Below are 19239 nucleotides of genomic sequence, written 5' to 3'. Positions count from 1 at the left end.
CCATATAAGATGTATTGGGACTTAAGAACAAAATTCCTCCCTTTGTAATGTCTTTTGTGACCTCTTAAATCTTCATTCATGATCTTCCCAAGATCTTTACAAGTCTTCAAGATGTTTTGCTTTGCTGATTGGCATGATTTCTTCTTGACTTATATCAAAACACCCTAAAATTGTTATGTTTCAGGGAAACTAGAATTACATGACTCGAAATGAAAACATTACAAAATATTCCGAAAACCATAACCAATTGTTCTAAAACTCCTCTATTATAGATCAAAACCAAATAAAAATGATTGAAAAATATGTTAAATATAACGCAAGATGGCTTGTCATCACCTCTCAACAAGGATTTCATCAAAAAAACATTTTGACAAATCCATATCCACTAGAATCCGTGCATAATGTCCAAAGATCATGTTTTGAGTAGGACCATCCAGAGTTGATGGTGTACCAACTACACTAGCTATCTCAAAGAGCATTTGATCTTGCCAATATTCATGTTGTAAGTCAATTAAATGTATCCAAATCATAGAATTAGTTAGGTGGTGTGTGTTATGATTAAAATCCTCTTTCCATTGTGATAAACGAAGCAAACCCTGTTTCAAATTAATTATGCCCTTAGCCTAGACCAAATGTAAATCTTCATAACTTGAAAACTAAAAATCATAAAACCCATGTCCAAGAGAGATAATTTTCCATTTTCTAGTCATGTTCCATAACTCGGAAATTTTCTTAACCAAATCCTTTGTTGTGTATGGCTTGTCCCCTTTGTTCAACACCAAACGTCCATGAAGGTTTTTCTTGCAGGCTTAGAGACCCCGTACATACGTCCCCTGTGTAATTTTGATACTCAACGAGTCTTCCTTAATTGAAGGTAGCAGTAATTTGTTGTTGTCAATCTTCGAGGAGCCCGTGAGGGCTGAAGCAAGAGGAGGAAGATGGCGTGAAGAGTCCGCCACACAAGACCAAGGACAAGCAAATGGCAGGACCTAAGGGTAGAATCCTTAGGTCACCGAATTGAACTCCACCACCTTAAATGATTCACCAAATCAATAATTCGGTGAGTGCCCCCCTTTTTGTTATAGATTGCATGTTGAAATCAAGATGCAATAAATTTCCAATTAAGTCCAGCAAAATGATGACAAATTGGAATCCCAAGCCAACTAGTTGTATGTAATCAAAAGAATTCATACCGAAGACAATTAGAATCGATAAGTGGAACAACTTTTTTTTTTCTTTTTGTAAATCCACATAACTATTCTTTTGACTCGTGCCTGAGTTTAATTAAAACACCTAAAAGAATTACTAACATATATACAAAATTATTTAAAAATTCTCTAATATGAACTTTAAATGCATTTGAGTCTTACAAAAACTTTCATTTTAGTTCCGTCTAAAAGTCTTAGCTCAACTGGCAAATACCGAAATTGTAAGGCCGGACGTTGTGATCCAAGATCTCACAGTTGTGTGTGAGTTTATTTTCAATGGATTACCATTTCATCTAAGACAAAAAAAAAAAAAAAAAAAAAAACTTTCATTTTAGTTCCAATAAATCGTAACAGATTTAATTCCATTAACTTAATTATTTTGGCAACAAAATGATAAAGAAGTACACCTCAAGTTATTATTATAAACAAAAAATTATTTTTTAGGTTTATTCAATAAATGATGTATATGGTTTATATAATAATGACCGAATGATATATGTCGTATGGAAAGATTTTTTTTTTTTTTTTTTGATATGATGAATTATTTTTCTCAAACAGAAAAAGACAACCTTTTGGTAAACAAAAATAAGATGATAATTCATTCATGTATTAAAAACAATAAATTATACAAACAATTATGATTTGTAATAAGAAACGTAACATACACAAATTCTTTTTGGTAGTAGCCGGAATTCAAACTCCAAACTTTATATATATTTTATGTATTGTTCATGCCAACTTAACAACTTAATAGTTCAAAACATATCATTACGCAATTAATCGTCGAATTGACAATAAAACATTTGATTTGATTTTTTGGTAAACAACTTTTTGATAACAGATCAACAACGAAAAATATATTTAAACCAAAATAAAATTGATGAATTAACGGACTCATAATAACAGTGAGAAAAATAGCAATGGCGGATGTGAAGATGATCGGCGTGATAGGCGGTGGGCAGATGGGATCAGGAATAGCCCAACTGACCGCCATGCATGGCATCGACGTCTGCCTTCTAGATGTCAACCCTCAAGTTCTTTCAACTGCCTCCTCTTCCATTTCTTCTTCCATCAACCGTCTTGTTTCCAAATCCCAACTCTCTCAATCTACAGCTTCCGATGCTCTCAAACGACTGCGTTTTACAACTAATTTAAATGACCTCTCTGTTGCTGATTTTATTATTGAAGCTATTGTTGAATCTGAAGAGGTTAAGAAATCTTTGTTTGTTCAATTAGATAAGATTGCTAAGTCTTCTGCTATTTTGGCTTCTAATACTAGTTCCATCTCTATCACTCGTTTAGCTTCTTCTACCACAAGGCCTCAACAGGTTCCTTCTTCTTTTTCTATTTTGTTCTAACATGACATGTGAAATAGTCTTGCATAATTGTCTTTTCCACTGTTGGATCAAAAAGTCGCATAATATTTCGTTTAAGTATTTTTTTTTGGTGACCGGGGTTCGAACTCAGGTCTTGCATATATTATGCATTGTCGTCCATACCAACTGAGCTTAAGCTCACGAGGATTCGTTTAAGTTCATTTAACCGTGAGATGTATTGATCCAATGTTGAAAACTGTCTCACTTTTGCACCATAGAATTGGCCGTAAACATAAATTGTAAACGGGTCCTACATTTTTCCATTCAGAGGAACTTAACACACATTTTTCAACACTCTCTTTGATTGGTTAAAAAATTCACATGGATCCCACCAAATCATGTGGGTCCCATATAAATTTTATGGGTCCCAAATCATGTGAATTTTAACTAATCAAAGAGAGTGTGTTGAAAAGTGCGTGTTAAAATGTGTGTTGCTAACATTTCTCTTTCATTAATTCCAATTATAAGCCATGCTTGCTTCTAGAATCAGCCAAGTCATAATCACATGAGTTCCACTTTTGGTTTAGCGATTTTTGGCCTATTGTTTTCCATTTGATAGATTAAAATTGTATTGTGTTGTTTGGTGCCTTATCTGTTAGGTGATAGGAATGCATTTTATGAATCCTCCTCCAGTGATGAAATTGATTGAGATTGTGCGAGGTGCCGACACTTCTGATGCGACATTTGCTGCCACAAAAGCACTATCACAGAGGTTGTAATCTTAACCTTGATACCATCCTCCACTATGTATGATTATAATTTATGACAATAAAACACTCACCTTACTTAATTTGTATCTTCATTTCTAAACACATTCATGTTTGTTTGTGATCACCACATTCCTGCTGTAACTCTGAAAAATGTGAATGTTACCTATGTTGGTATGGTGGAAGACGAATTAATTGTCGATGTATGTGGCTGCTATGTTCCCATCCACCAATAGAAACCGTAGAACAATTATAGTAAATAAAAGTGTGAATTGGATGGACAGACATTGTAATACATATTATAACTGAAAATAGTGATCAGTACAAGAAATTAGTAAACCACCAGACCAAGAAAATTCAACAACCTCCCCTTCTTTCCCAAACTGCTAAAATAATCCCTTAACTGTTCCCCCGATTATCATTGAATCGTGTGGTACTCTCTAACCATTTCCTTCTCTCTCGCTGGGTCCATTTTCTTTTTCGTTGAATATACTCTCCATATGGCAGCCCTATTGAATTCTGACCTATGCTCACGACCTTTCCCCAACAGGTGCTCTATCATCGCTCCCTCTGCAGAAACTACCTTGTCCTCAAGGCTAAGGGAAGCAAACTACCTTGTCGTCAATTCTTCTTTTTCAAACATTCTGGACAGTGAATTCTCTGCTTTGTTTTCTAGCCCTGGCTTGTAAATGACATTGAAGTGATAGCCCAAAAGTTTAGCTTCCCAATTCTGTTCGTTATTCTGCCGTGGTTATCCTTGTTGCATAAAGTGCTAAGGCTTTTTTGGTCTGAATAAACAACAAAAGTTTTACCCAAGAGGTAGGTTGCTAGAGGTGTACCGCCATCACCAAAGTCATCAATTCCTTCTCATAGGTGGATTTGTTCAAATTCTTTCCTGACAACACCTTGCTGAAATACGAAATAGGCCTTTTGTTTTGCATCAAAACAGCTCCCATACCTCTTCTCGAAGCATCACAGCAATCTCAAAATGGTTTAGAAAAATCCGGAAGTGTAAGTACAGGGGATTTCATTACCTTCTCAAGATCTTTAAAGGTTTTGAGAGCTTCAGGATCCCAATGAAAGCCTTCAATGGTTTAGCTATTTTCCCATAACCCATAATAAATTTTCTATAATAGCCAGTCAACCCCAAAAATCCCCTCACTCCCTTGTTATTGTGGCTCCATGCAAATCCAAGAGGTCCTCCACTACTGGAATGGGGTATTTATCTGGTACAGTCACCTTGTTTAACTCCCCATAATCAATACTCATCATCCAGGAATCATCTTTTTCTTCACTATCATCGCGGGGCTTGAAAAAGCACTAGAGCTCTGACCAATGATCCCTTGATCCTAACATATTTTGCACCTGTTTTTCTATCGTACCTTTGTGGTGATGGGGGTACCTATTGGAGTGGACACTAACAGGTCCTGCCCCCTCTTGCAACTCAATTCTGTGAACAGAGTCCCTTTGTGGCTGTAACCCTTTCAATTCCTTGAAAACCCCTTCATACTGTTCCCAACAGTAGTTGAAGTTCCTCTTGATGAACTCTGTTCAACCCTGGCTCTTCTTCTGTCTTCTTCGATCCCTACACCCCCCAACAGGCTATGTAACAAAGTTAACTGGTCTGTTCAGTCTCTCATTTTTGTAACCCTCGGATTTACTCTGTTTAATTCAATCACCTCTCCCTTCCAAGGAAAACTCAGAATCATATTGTTCCAACCAAAAGTCACTTCCTAAATTGTTTCATCCAAGATGCTCCCTTTATCAAATCTAAATATCCTAAATCCAGGACATAGGCATTCAACAAAGCATAAAAAATTTCAAACTTCTAAAATAACCCTTTAATCTTTCCCCCTTCATCTTTGAATAGTGTGGTAACCTCTCTCTCTCCTGGGCCCCACTTTCTTCGTCCTTGAATATACTCCTTGTGACAGGCCTATTAGAATTCTGACCCACATTCACAACCTGCCCCACCAGGCCACACAAACAGCAGGTTCTCTATCATCCACCCACAATGTTTATGTATGTAGGTTAATATTATTTTCATGAAAATAGATATATGAGAAGAATCCTATGGTTTTGCGTATGGACAAATTTTTATATTCATTAGAATATACAAAAACAAAATGGAATATCTTGTTCTATTGTATCTCATTGTTTTCATATGTTAAACAAAACCGAAATGCATCACTCTTTTACCTTATGACTATCAATTCTGTTTTTAGTATGATCTATCAAATATATAACGTAGGTTTGATTTAGTCCACGCTCATTCCATGTTTCTAGAATTGGTCCCTGGCACTATTTTTGGTGACTAGAAAAACAGAACTACAGGTTAACACTTGTGACATGAACTTTTTAAATAATGTGGCATCATTTTTTTGTTTAGTTATCCTCTAGGCACAACTGCAAAGATTAATCCATTCGAGAATCTGGAGAGCATTTAAGGGTTGCCTCTCCCAAATGGTGAATTTTCATATGCATTGGGTCATAGACTTTTTAAAAAGTACACATGCTACATTTCCATCCGTCCAACCAGTGAAAAACAAGTGACAGGCAAGTCCTAGAAACACATAATAAGTGGGCGACCAAACGTGGGAGAATGTAATATATTGCTATTGCTATGTTATATTCTTTTCTAATTTCTTGACAATGCATCAATGCCTTTATGCTTAATTACCTTTAACCTGCATATACTCTTTGGTTTTCTTCTCTTCCCTGGTCCTCTGAGATTCTTTTGTTTCATTCTTTTTATTCAAGACAGCTAGGGAAAATACCTATTGTTATTCTAATTTGCGCTGGTTCAATATGTGTTGCAGGCTTGGCAAGACAGTAATAACTTCCCAGGATTATTCAGGCTTCATAGTGAACAGAATCCTTATGCCTATGATAAATGAAGCATTTTATACTCTGTACACCAACGTTGCAACCAAAGAGGATATTGACACGGGTATGAAGTTGGGTACTAACCATCCAATGGGCCCTTTAGAGCTTGCAGACTTCATTGGATTGGATGTATGCTTGTCTATAATGAAAGTTCTTCATGCTGGCCTTGGGGACAATAAATATTCACCTTGCCCTCTACTTGTACAGTATGTTGATGCTGGCAGACTTGGAAGAAAACGAGGTATTGGCGTGTATGACTATAGTAAAGAGCAAAAGTCTTCAAAATCATCTTCTCGTCTCTAAAATGTTTGGTTTCCTTGGAAGAATAAGTTGTCAGCACCACACTTGCACCCTGTTTCTGAACTTTGGGTACATTACTGAAATTGAGTGGAATAGAGTTAGTCATCTGATCTCGATCTCTCTTTCACTCATTCGTTTTTGAGCTCGTCTCTTCTATTTTATGTTACATTTGTTTCAGACATGCTTGTATAATATTTTAATAGCCAATGACTATTATGATAAGATTAGTATGTACATTAACACAAGGATAGGATATGGTTAAAAAATAGTTATAGGAACTAGAGGTCAATAGCAACCCAAGAGCACGAGGATTGAAGGTGGTTTCTGTCTTTGGATTGAAGGTGGTTTCTGTCAAGAGCACGAGGGAAACCTGGTGTTATGATTGAATGTTCATACTCGGTGATGAAGCGAACAAAATTTGGTTTGATTTTTCTGTCCATTCTGTATATTGCTCTTGGTTTTTGGCCTGTTTATTCTAATAATACAGCAATGTTTGTTGTTCTTGAAACCGTTTATTTTTCAATCAAATACATGAGTTGACGTCTTTTTTTTTTGTGGTGGCTGGGGTTTGAACCCCGAACCTTGCATGTATTATGCATTGTCCTTACCAGTTGACGTCTTTAATAGAGAGAGAGAGAGTGTGTTTGTAGAGGTACTTTGTTACGGCAAATATTAGATGTGATTTTCAACCATGGTATTTTTTGCCACCATTAGCTGAGGATTCTTGAACACTGGTGCTCTTCAATTTGAATTCATGGAATGAATTAAATATGAATTTTTCTAAACACAAAAATTGAGATTAAAGTAATGAAAATATGGCACTTTATAAAATGTTATAAATAACTGTGTAAAAAATTATTTAAAAATTTAAAATTTTAAGCATAATTAAAGAAATTTTAATTTTATAAGGACTTAAGTATGTACTGAAAATATTTATAGAAATCAAAACATGTCATTTTTTTATAAGGAATAAAGATAATTGAATATATTTATAATGACTAAAAATTTATTTAACCCATTTTAAAATTAAAGATGTATTATAAAAATTTCAATCATCATTTTTTGTTCTTACTTTTAAGTCAATCCATGTATAGCCTTCATATTTTTTAATGGAAATTTCAATTAATGTTTTGGAATATTTAAAGAATCTCTCCTAAAAATGTTTAAATTTTTTAAACAAAACATGAATTGAATATGAATTTTTAAGCATCGAGAACATAAAAAAAAAATTATTTAATTCATTTTTGGTTAAAAATATAAAAAAAAAAAATTAGAGAGACTAATAATATTCAAAATATTTATGAAAATTTTCATGCAAAATATGAAGACTATGGATGAATTAGATGAATTGACTTATAAATAAGAACCAAAAGTGATGGTTGAAAACTTTTGAAAATTAAAATTAAAGAAATTTTTTAGAAAAACTGAAACAAAAATTTGATACATTTATAAAAACCTATTTAACCTTGAAATTTTTTTCATTTTTTCTCTATATTTTTCACCCTCCAAAATCGTCATCACTCCCTCCAAACTATAAGATAATATTATTGTTTGGTATCCTAATATGATGAAATATTTGATTTGAATTACCACCTTTCCATTCCATGGCGGCGGCGTGGCATTTTATCAAACACCTGACCCTCTCCCGCCCCCTAATAATGCGTATATCACCTTCTCCTCTCTCATTCTCATCATCACTTCCTTTTCTCTTCAAACATCACCACAAAGTCAGTAGTCACCACCATTGTTCTTCTTCTTCCGCCGCTCTACCACATAAGTCTTCTTCAACTCCCTATCTTTCAGTTCTCATTCACTGTTCTAAAGATAATGCAGTAATCATTTTAACTTACTTTCCTTCTTGTAGGACACGCATTGTTATGTTGCCAAAATATTTGACTTCAACTTGTTTTTGTTATTACAAGGATGTGCTTGGAGATGCGCTTTTATGCTTTGGTGCAACTTCTGTTAGCATCGATCAAAATGATCATGTCGCTCAAACAATAGATGAGGTACTTTTATTTATGCCATTGGTTTTAAGTTTTCATTTATTCTTGGAGCCAGATAAAGATGATGATAACTTAAAAATAATAAACATGATAACAATTATTGTTAAAGCGAATATGAATGATGATATCGAAAAGGTAGATAAGCGGGGGGAAGTGGTTATGAAAGGGATGGAATGTGACTTGCAGCCTGCTGCAAAAAAATACTCTAGTTTATTTTATTTCGCCTCTGGATTGGGCACGGAGTAGCAGACATTTGGATATTCCTATAGTCTTCTTATTTTTTTTCGTTAGTATCATCGATATTTTGTTCTCTCTTCCAGTACTGTTGTTTCTGCCGTTACATTTCCATAACGTTTGTTTCTCTTTTATCTGTGAATGTTACTTCAAATGTTTGCATCAGTGTGATATATATCCTAACTGACAGGCTGTTAGGTTGTCGAAAGGTTAGATTGGTTATAGGTCAGTTAGATTTTAAACACTATAAATAACTCACTGTATTCAGATTCAGTTAAGAACTTCACATTACATTTTACGGATCGTTTTCACTCTGTTCTACTTTCTGCAAAATTCTATTAAGTGGTTTGAAAATCTATGAGCTTCCAAGCTACAGTTGTTAAGATTTTCCGCGGGAGCATGGTATCAGGGAATTGGATATTTGTTCTTTGCATTGTTCTTTGCACAATCTTCTTTTATTGTATTTTTATAAACATATCTTAAATTAAATGTCGAAAGGAGTAGTTTTACTCATTTGTGAGTATAAGAGTATTATTTTTGCAGATTTGCATTACTTCTATCTACCCTGAAGATGAGGATATTAATTTGAGCATTTCCCATGCATTTGATTCTATTGGTTTCAAAGAGAAACCAAGATATGAAATTAAAGCTATTGAGGAGGAGGACTGGATTAAGAGATCTCAGGTCAGTCTGATTTGCTTAATTTGTCATTCTATTTTTCATTCTATGCTCTCTTGTTTTTTTAGTTAGGAGATTGAATCTCTAACCTTATTTATAAATAGTGATATAATAGAAATTGAATCTACTGGTTTTGCATGTAAAGAAAAGGCTAAAATATGGTTTTGGTCCCTGCAAATATGCCTCGTTTTAGTTTTAGTCCCTGTAATTTTTTTGTTTTGTTTTTAGTCCCTGCAAATATGCTTCGTTTTGGTTTTGGTCCCTGGCCCCACTTTTGTGATGATTTGAACACGTGGCACATGATAACTGAACTCATTTATTAAAAAAATAGTCCCTGCAAAATCTTTTGATTTTTAAAAAGGAACCTGCAAAATATTTTACTTTGTAAAATAGTCCCTCCAGCGACTATTTTCAAAAACAAAATATTTTGGAGGGACCAAAAACAACAAAAAAAAATTACAAGGACTAAAACCAAAACGAGGCATATCTGCAGGGACCAAAACCATATTTTAGCCTAAAGGAAATAGTGATATAACAGACTTATTGCTGAATACTAACTATTAATTAGTGGATTTTTATCTCACACCAGTAGTTTACTGATTTCTATCCTTAATATCTTTGAATAGGGTATATTGTTAAGGTGCAAAACAGTTTACTGGTTTGTAATCTTAATATTCTTGAATGGGAAATACTCTTAATTTTTATCATATACTTATTATTGATTGGTGTATGGTGTTTTCTTTCCTTAATATCCATGCTTACAGGAATCGTTTCATCCAGTTGAAATTACTAAAGGGCTGTGGGTGGTGCCTGAGTGGAGTACTCCACCTGTATGTCTATCTTAAGCTTTATTTGTTGATAATGTATTGATAACATGCTATGGTTGCTCCTAATGCATGTGAAATTTCTAGATTGTCCCAACTTCTATTAATGTGTTACATTTTGGCCCTCTTGAATTGAATATTATCAATTATGTTATGTTGGTCCATTTGATTTGCTTAAAATTGAATAAAAAAGAAAGATTGGACAACACATATTCCATGTTTGGTTTTATGTGAAGGTTAAGACAAAACTCTAAAACTTTGTTACTCAATAAACCAATGAAGAATTCTTTGTGGCTTTCTGTGAATGTCGCAAGTTGCAACTTTGTGCCACTGTAACTGCTTGCTGCAACCAACTGACAAGATATCTTCCAACTATGGTTGAAGTTGACAACTCTGTTGTCAAAAGTGGCTGCACTGGCCGCTATAGTGGTGCGGAGCGGAAAGTTTAGAGTTATGCTGCTGGTAGGGAAAGTTTGTAAGCTAGTCTAGAGTTATGTTGCTGGCAGGGAACGTTTGTAAGCTAGTGATAAGGAATAGCCGGTGGGTTTTACAATTAGTAGGTAGAGATAGCGTATACTATAAGCCACTGGTCGTATCTTTTCTAGCACCAGGTATGGACCATAAAATCTAGGACTCAATTTCTCATTCCTCCTCTTGGCTAGAGAATTCCATCTATATCTATATGAATTATGAGGTAACTTTGAGTTACACCCAATCCCCAACTGCTGGCTGCACATCCCTCCTGTGTTTGTCAGTTTGCTTCTTCATCCTTTGTTGAGCCACTGTCAGGTTGGTACCCACTTGCTTGAACAGTTTGTCCACAAATGGCTGAAGAAAACCTTTTCTCTGTCAGATACAATTGAAGCGGGAAATCCATGCAATTTAACTATATTTGTGATAAACACTTCAGCAACCTCCTTAGTATTAAAAGGATGACCCAACACAGAAATGAGTGAAATTTTTTAGATATCCACCTCTCACCTTAAGCAACCTGTGAATAAAATCCATTGAAGTTTTAAACTATACCTGTGATTCTATGGAGTTTGTAGCGGCCGTAATAAGCTTGCAAATGATGAGCTTTCGTTATTTGTTCTGATGGCAAATACTGCACTTGGCAATAAATTTCTTGATTTCAGTCTTTATACCTTCCCAGTAAAAAAACAGTTGAAATCCTCAGGGGCATTAGTTAAAGACCATAAGTGGTAAATATTTAAAAAAATGCGTGTATTTAATGTATTGAAAATTGAAATATTTGACTTTTTGAAAGAATAATTGCTTATTTTAGAATGCTTAAAGAGTGCCCCGGGGGCACTTGTTAACAAGACCCTTATATGTTATTAAGAACCCAAAATGATTACCCTGAGGTGAATATTGAAATTCTGTAATGATAGTGGGAATTTCAGAATATTCCATAGGCAACACTAAGTAATTCTTCCAAAATCCTTCTTTCAATACTGTGGTCATGTTTCCTCTCAAGTGGCAATCTTGATGCAGTTTGGACCTAATTTTTGGGAACTCAAACAACGAAGTTACAGAGGATGGAACCAGACTCTAATACCATGTTAAATTTATCGTATTTTAGATAAAAGAAGAGAAATAATAAGGAGTTTGAATAAGATGTGTACTATGATAACTTGATGCAAAAGACTAAACGTCATCCCGTTTGTATACTAATTAAGTAATATGAAAAATAATCTTCAAAGCTACTCTAGGCTAAGAAACTAATCCTATGAGATAGAAGATATGATAAGATAATAACACGATATTATGATATATATTTATATATTCGAACAAGTTTGTAATTGTATTCATCACCCAAAAAGAGTTGAATTATGTTTGTCAGGTATTTGCTTGCTTCTTTTGTTTTTGGGCATTAAATTAAACCCAATGCTAACCATTACTGAATTTTGTATAGGATGTTCAAGCAACAAATATAATGCTCAATCCCGGACATGCATTTGGAACAGGAGAACATGCCACCACTAAACTTTGTCTATTGCTCTTGCATGATTGTATAACAGGGGGAGAATACATCCTAGACTATGGCACGGGCTCTGGGATTCTTGCCATTGCAGCTCTTAAGGTATTCAATTGATTTTCGGAGTACTAGAGTTGAACTTAAGTGAGAAAAATTGTTGAAGAACAAGCATACTTGAGTTGAGACCACATTAATAAGCTTTAGTTTAATTATGTTCAATCTCAGAAAGCTAGAAAATGCAGTCCTGGACTCTCTGGTTTTCCTCCTTATGCTGGTCATAACTTATATTCTTAGTTGCAAAGCCCCCAAATTTATTTTTTGAGCAACAAGTCCAACATATTATCAGTTTTTATGCACTTCAGCACTTGTTATTTTGTTGTGATATCTTTGAGCATAAGAAAATGTTTTGGTTGTAAATTGCATTGGTAACTTCTGTATATAGACGAATACTTGCATTGGTAAATGAAGCCGAAATACTTCAAAAGTACAAAAGTATTGGTGTTTGACATGTATCTCTACTAATACTCGTTGGATATTTATCAATACATACTCAAAAAGTTTCCAATATTTTTACAGCTTTTCGATATTGTTTACATTGTTTTTATGTATAGTTGAATCTTCCATTTCAATTTTTGACATTCTGTTTTGTTATTAGTTCGGTGCTGCCTTTGCAGTTGGAGTTGATGTAGATGCACAAGCAATTGCATCAGCATATCAAAATGCTGCGCTGAACAACATTGGACCAGACAGAATACAACTGCAGTTGATAGCTGGTGAAAATTCTTTATCCTCCAAAGATGATCAGACATCTGGATTTGTAGAGGGAGAAAATACGCATGAGATACAAACTATTACCGACAAGGATAAGTATGATGTGGTCATTGCAAATATACTCTTAAATCCTTTGTTAGATAATGCTGATCAAATTATCTCTCGTGCAAAGCCGGGAGCAGTTATTGGTCTCTCTGGTATATTATCTGAACAGGTAATTTAGTTAATGCTTGATATTGATTTACTTTTTTGAAAGGCAGCCTTCTGTTAATTTTCAATTCTGTGGTGCACTATAGTTATTGCCATTGTGTTTTATGTAGGTTCATCAGATCATAAATAAATATTCACCCTTCTTAGAAGGCATAGAAGTTTCCAAATTGGACGACTGGGCCTGCGTGAGTGGTAGGAAAACTAGTAGTTTGGTAGTTCCCAGCCAATCTCAATGGTGACACTCATATTCTGTATGTTGTTGGGAGAGAGGAATATATAAAATTGCTTTGATGTTTTTGGTCCATATCTTAGGTTGTTGTTATATGTAATTTTTAAAGATGACTTGATATATCATGTTATAACTGATCGATTGTTTATTTATGTTTATATAAACTATAAGAGAATGTCCCCGTCAATTTAGTTTAGTCAGTAGAATTATGTAAGGGCCAGGGTTTGAACCCCGGACACCCCATGTATTCACTTTAAAAATATGAATTTTTAACCACTGTATTACTTGATAAAAAAATTAAAATAATGTACCAGGATCTCCCATGTTTAAAAGGTAAATTCCTAGCCATTGAACTACTTGCCAAAATAAAATTTAATTTGTGTGCCAAAATCTCCCATGTTTAGGCCGTATCCTTTTTGTAACTAACTAGATTTGGAATGAGCTTGCCTTGAACTTTTTTGAAGAAAATAATGAAGATTTGTCTCTACATTTAGAGATTGTATGGTCTATGTGAACTTGTTTGAGATTGTATAATATCATCCACAGTGGGAGAATGATTAAATATTTTGGCCTTAAGGGTAATTCTGGAAAATATGCTATGGTGAATGTGTAATTTAGAACAAATCACATATGTAGCATAAATGATGAAAAAGGAAAAAAATAAACAAAAGAAGAATGGTTGAATTGAAACTAAATTTTTCCAAATCCATTTTATTAGTTTCAATTATAACAAAAATTTTAGAACAATTCAATTCATTAATACATTTACGGTCAATTTGAAATTCATTAAAAAATATATAATTTAATTTATTCATCACTTAGTAGGAAAAAAATCATCCATTAACAATTATTTTATCATCCTCTATATATTTTTAATTTATCACACAACAAAATAAATTAAAATTTGGCTTTTGCATAATATAAAGAGGAAAAAAGAAATGTAGTAATCATCTCCATGTTATCTAGTTCTGTCCCTGTGTGAAAAGAGCCAGGTCTTGTCCAAAAAAAATGGTTCCATCTCCTTAGCCATCTCGGCTATATCTCAAATCGAGAACCACAATGTTGAAGAGTGAATCTTGCAACCAAGTGACCTCAGAGGAAACCGACGGTTCCATCTCCTTTTGATACACGAATTACAGACGTCATTGAAATTTTTACTTATTATTTTATATTTTATCTTCTAATACTAAAATGAAATAGCAAAACAAATTGGTTCTGATTCTGAACATTTTCAAGGTTCTATCATATTTTTCACATAACACAACAGCTCTTCTTTCACCTGATCCAACAAATACAAAAGATTTTAATAGGCCTAATCATCTTCAGTATCACTCATGCTGACACAGCCTTCAACACAGAATTCAGTGGAGAAACCGATTTCATCAACGATCCTTCCTCTGTTAAATGGACAAGCATGACATGAACAATCAGTAAAAACACACATTAAGCATAAGAAAAAACTCAACTTAAGTTGTGATAGCAAAATAGCATAATTTTAACCTTTCAAGAACAAACTTTCCCTCTTTGTACTTCTGGCTTTTCTCCTGCACAGTTTCCTATGAGAGAGATGCAATTTTAGAAGGATCAAAAGAACTAGATGCACAATGATGATCAAATAGATTTCACCTACAACACTAGTTTGAAAATATAGATTTGTAAAAATAAGAGAGGACGGTGGAAGAATTACGTATTTCCAGCCAATTATCTGCCCGCAGCGACAACAAAATATATCTGCGACAGTATGCATCCCTGAAAGCATCATTCTTTCCACCACTTCTCCACTGGTGAAGTTCACACTGTGTCATGGACCAGAAACACAAGCATGCACATGAGAAGAATTGGAAGCTACAATTAATAATAAAAAAGCATAATCTAGTTTGTATTTATAATTTCAATCAATACAATCTAATTCTAATAGTAATATCAGTATATCATACATGTTGAAGCATGTACAGGTCATGTACACTTATACATAATAATCTAATCAAAGCATAAGATGAGTATTTCAACATTCAGGGCAGCCCCGTCCGGTGTACAAAACTCTCACATACGTAAGGTCCAGGAAAGGGTCCCACCATTCAAACCGACAAGCTAGCAAGTTACAAAAATCCCAGTATAAGTTAACATACAATTCTTATTTTATTTTATTTTTTGAGGAAACATACAATTCTTATATGTAGTTCAACAAATTGAAATGCCTCAGTATTAGTTTGCTATTGGAAATTAGAAACACTAATACATTTTCCACATCGAACAATAAAGGTTTAATTGCACTTTTGGACCCCTATCTTTCCAACGTGGCACCTCACTAATGGACTCGGGGTCCAAAACTGCCAAAGAATCAAAATATAGGGGGCTGTTTTGTATTTAAATTAGTTAGGGGGCCATAACCGCAACTTTTGGAAAGATAGGGGTCCAAAAGTGCAATTAAGCCAACAATAAATGATATAAGCCCTACTATAATACCATTATTTATAATAAAACTATCATAATTTGTACTAATTTATTTAACAAAAAGAACAACCCGGTGCACTAAAACTCCCGCATACGCAGGGTCCGGGAAGGGGTCCCACCATTATTGGTGTATTGTACGCAGCCTTACCCTTTTTTTTTTATACAAGAGGCTGTTTCCAGGACTTGAACCCGTGACCTTTCAGTCACATGACAACAACTTTACCCGTTGCGTCAAGGTTACCGCTCTAATTCATTTAACAAAGAAAAGAAGAAATGAAAAATACTTACACATTATTGAAAAGGTATGCTTTTCCTCTATGACAATAAAATCCCTGCAAACAATAGGAGTGGTTAATGAATGGTTAATTAGTTGAAACACAAAAAAAATTGAAGAAGGATGATATGATATGATATGATACCCTGGAGATGAGATCAGTGGAAAGAGCAAGGTGAGTATTGCAGGACTTGCAGCCGTAAACTCTGCCATCCAGCTCAACTGCAAAGATTCTTCCCATTGATTGATTAATGTCACTGCTCACTCTTCTTAACTTCCTCAAGATTCATAAAAGGTAATGAAAGAGATTAAGATGAACTAGGGGCAGGCAGTATTACTATTACTATTACTATATCTCTCTCTTAAACAATATGTTGTTTGCACAAATAAGTGACACCTGTAGGTAGGTAACCACAGCTCACTTTTCTTTAAAAAAAATTAAGAAAATATTAGATATCTATAACATTTTAACTTTCTCTATTGTAGCATAATATTCTTATCATCTCTTTTCTTTTTCTTTCTCTATTGTTTTTTTTATCAATAAGAAGAGAGAAAAAGAAGGTTGTCACAAAAGTTGTCATCAAATGGTTGTTCAAATATCATTTACTCTTAGATAATCACACATTTGATGTTTGAACCCCGACTTACATATATTATGCATTGTCCTTATCAACTCAGTTAAGCTTACTATGACATATATTCTTTTCTTTTTGATTTTGCTATCGAATATCTGACATCTTTAAGGATTTTAAATTAAAAGAAATATATTTTTATAAAAATCAAAAACTTCATTTACAATAAATTAAATATACAAATTTTGAAATTACTTGGTTGGCCTGATTGTATTGACTTGAAATCTAGGAATGTATTCCTCCTCAAAGTCTCGGGTTTAATTCTCAGAAGCCAAAATTTTAAGTGGGTTAATTTAATTTTAAAAAATACAAATTTTCATAAAAAAATTATCAATTAAGTTTTTAAAGATTGTTTCAGAGACCCACATTATCATTGATTTTTTTTTTTTCATATATTTTTTATTAGAGATCAACAAAAATTTCAGGTTTTTGAGTTTTAAAGTTTCAGAGGAAGAGAGAGTTGATGATTGTGAGAAATAGGTAACATTATTTTTAAAACAATTGAAAGAAGAGGAAAAGTAGGCGTAGTTAATTAATCATAGTTCATGAAGTAGGAATAAAGATTAATTATCTATATTTACTCTCCAATTAATTGAACACAAGCGTTTTTATTATTTAAAACTAGCGAAAAGAGGGTACGTTGAAATTATGAACGTTATCTTTCAAAAAAAAAATTAGGAACGTTATTTTTTATGAAATTTTAATTTTGATTAAAATTAACAATATAAATATTTTTTCTTTCAAATTATAATATATCAAATTAGCTATGATTATATATTTCAATGAAACCAACAATATAACAAAAATTATAATCTATATTCAAATTTTTTAAATGACACCAACAACAATCTTTATTCCTTAAAAAAAAATCTTTATTATAGAAAAAATTGTTGTTTAAGGGTATAATTGTGATAATGAAAAAGTAAATATAGATACACTCATCTAGTTTATTACACTTTTTACATGATAAAGAAAAAAATTAGACATTTGTGTTGTTACACTTTTATTTTAATATTTATATTTATTCTTATCTATTTGTTACGGGAGCCCCTAATATGGTCCTTTTTTTTTTAAGGTCCATCCATGGTCTCATTAATTGACCCGCAATAGTAGGTTGAATTCGTTGCTTTCCAATTTACACCATACATAGCACTTTTCCATTTTTTGCCTTCTATTAAAATCTTTACGAGGACATCGATGGGAAAAACTTTCATCTTGTTTTTGAAATTGGCGTTCTTGGTTCCAACCCCAAGTATGGAGTATGACTTAGTTAGGATGAAGGAATAAATTACTACCATTATCTTTAAAGCCATAAAATTCTACTATTATTTTCAAGTTGCAATCTTTGGATTTGAGTGTCTTTGGAATCTCCTTTGCAAGACCTCCAACAAATACTTTAGTCAGCGTTGTATCCCCAAACTATGATTCACTATTGTTGTTGTTGCCTCTTTTCGTCAGCCTCTGAAAGATGAAATTGACATTGTGAAAACTAAGATTGGGTTGCAGATTGAATGATTCGTTCGTTTTTGGTACTATAAACTCAACTATCGTAAAGAGCTTAGTGTAAATTGTGGAATTGGCAAAGATTGGGTTGCAGATTGAATGATTCAATTGTACTCTTTAATATTTATTGTGGAATTAACATAGTTGTTTCTACCTTCTAGTCACAACACCAACGCCGCGTCAACTTACTTTTTTCGCAATTTGTACAGTGTAATTTGTAAAGGACCAAATCCACCTTCTATTGTCGGTCAACTTATAAGGACCATGGGTGCTCCTTCAAAAAAGAGGACCATATTAGAGGCTATCATTTGTTACATGTGTTATTTGTATTGAAAATTGATGATATTTTTGAAAAGAAAAAAGTCAACCCAAAAGAGCTGAAAGAGATTGTTTTCTTTATATATAGTATAGATATACATGATATAATTAAATATTACCTTACATTTTTTTTTGGTTACAAAATATTACGTTACATGATATGTGTCCAAAACTTTAGAACCAATATTTAAAATATATTTAGATAAAATTAGTTTGTAATCATAAAATTCTTAACATTCAAGATATATTTTGATACAATTTTGGAAATCAACATAAGCTAAGATTCCGGATGATGAACTCTTTTATCAAGAGGTTTAATGAAAATAGCTGCCAATTGATATTCAGTTTCAATGAAAACCAATTCAACATCTTTCTTATATATCCCGATTGAAATGATGATTGATTTCTATATCATTAAATCTAGAATGTTGTATGTGATTTCTATATCCCGATGAAGATGTTGGTGGTGTAGTGATTTAGAGGTTTGATTAAAGAGTTTGAATGTTTAATTTGGTTTTTTTTTTTTTTTCTAGGTTTTTGGGTTTTAATGTTTGAAGATTGATGAATGTTGACGAAGGTTGAAGGTGATGAAGAGAAAATAAAATCAATTGTTGTTGGCTCGCCATAAAATAAAATAACAGTCATCTTTTA

The 19239-nt window shown here is 33.3% G+C and overlaps 3 protein-coding genes across 4 annotated transcripts; 2 read left to right on the top strand and 1 right to left on the bottom strand.

The window, feature by feature from the left end:
- Positions 1 to 2051: 2051 nt before the first annotated feature.
- LOC11410682 (3-hydroxybutyryl-CoA dehydrogenase) lies at positions 2052 to 6985 on the top strand. The gene is made up of 3 exons (XM_003628499.4): positions 2052 to 2536; positions 3184 to 3296; positions 6111 to 6985. Exons 1-3 carry the CDS (start codon positions 2129 to 2131, stop codon positions 6478 to 6480), a joined length of 891 nt encoding a protein of 296 aa, XP_003628547.1. The 5' UTR covers positions 2052 to 2128; the 3' UTR covers positions 6481 to 6985.
- Positions 6986 to 8023: 1038 nt separating this feature from the next.
- On the top strand, positions 8024 to 13582 carry LOC11415611 (ribosomal protein L11 methyltransferase). Its single transcript, XM_003628502.4, has 7 exons — positions 8024 to 8309; positions 8400 to 8486; positions 9261 to 9401; positions 10160 to 10225; positions 12135 to 12302; positions 12853 to 13182; positions 13289 to 13582. The coding sequence occupies exons 1-7, from the start codon at positions 8082 to 8084 to the stop codon at positions 13415 to 13417; spliced, it is 1149 nt and encodes a 382-aa protein (XP_003628550.3). The 5' UTR covers positions 8024 to 8081; the 3' UTR covers positions 13418 to 13582.
- Positions 13583 to 14346: 764 nt separating this feature from the next.
- Positions 14347 to 16499, bottom strand: LOC25501219 (protein yippee-like At5g53940). 2 transcript variants are annotated; one of them, XM_024772160.2, is made up of 5 exons: positions 16281 to 16499; positions 16150 to 16193; positions 15095 to 15203; positions 14908 to 14951; positions 14347 to 14804 (listed from the first exon to the last, which is right to left on the bottom strand). In XM_024772160.2, exons 1-5 carry the CDS (start codon positions 16374 to 16376, stop codon positions 14720 to 14722), a joined length of 378 nt encoding a protein of 125 aa, XP_024627928.1. In that variant the 5' UTR covers positions 16377 to 16499; the 3' UTR covers positions 14347 to 14719. The 2 variants fall into 2 exon arrangements, with proteins under 2 accessions (XP_024627928.1, XP_013445387.1); XM_013589933.3 differs by having other exon boundaries at positions 14908 to 14963; positions 16281 to 16491.
- Positions 16500 to 19239: the final 2740 nt, after the last annotated feature.

This window comes from Medicago truncatula, chromosome 8 (genome assembly GCF_003473485.1).
Source record: "Medicago truncatula cultivar Jemalong A17 chromosome 8, MtrunA17r5.0-ANR, whole genome shotgun sequence".
In the NCBI taxonomy this organism is placed as follows: Eukaryota; Viridiplantae; Streptophyta; class Magnoliopsida; order Fabales; family Fabaceae; genus Medicago; species Medicago truncatula.
This window is presented reverse-complemented; position numbering and strand designations above follow the sequence as displayed.

Coding starts and splice junctions, on each gene's coding strand:
- LOC11410682 (XM_003628499.4), top strand. CDS start 2,129: ATGGCGGATGTGAAGATGATCGGCGTGATAGGCGGTGGGCAGATGGGA. Junction 2,537..3,183: donor CTACCACAAGGCCTCAACAG/GTTCCTTCTTCT, acceptor CTTATCTGTTAG/GTGATAGGAATGCATTTTAT. Junction 3,297..6,110: donor ACAAAAGCACTATCACAGAG/GTTGTAATCTTA, acceptor TATGTGTTGCAG/GCTTGGCAAGACAGTAATAA.
- LOC11415611 (XM_003628502.4), top strand. CDS start 8,082: ATGGCGGCGGCGTGGCATTTTATCAAACACCTGACCCTCTCCCGCCCC. Junction 12,303..12,852: donor TTGCCATTGCAGCTCTTAAG/GTATTCAATTGA, acceptor TTTTGTTATTAG/TTCGGTGCTGCCTTTGCAGT. Junction 13,183..13,288: donor CTGGTATATTATCTGAACAG/GTAATTTAGTTA, acceptor TGTTTTATGTAG/GTTCATCAGATCATAAATAA.
- LOC25501219 (XM_013589933.3), bottom strand. CDS start 16,376: ATGGGAAGAATCTTTGCAGTTGAGCTGGATGGCAGAGTTTACGGCTGC. Junction 16,194..16,280: donor CCACTGATCTCATCTCCAGG/GTATCATATCAT, acceptor TATTGTTTGCAG/GGATTTTATTGTCATAGAGG. Junction 14,964..15,094: donor AGATAATTGGCTGGAAATAC/GTAATTCTTCCA, acceptor TCTCTCTCATAG/GAAACTGTGCAGGAGAAAAG.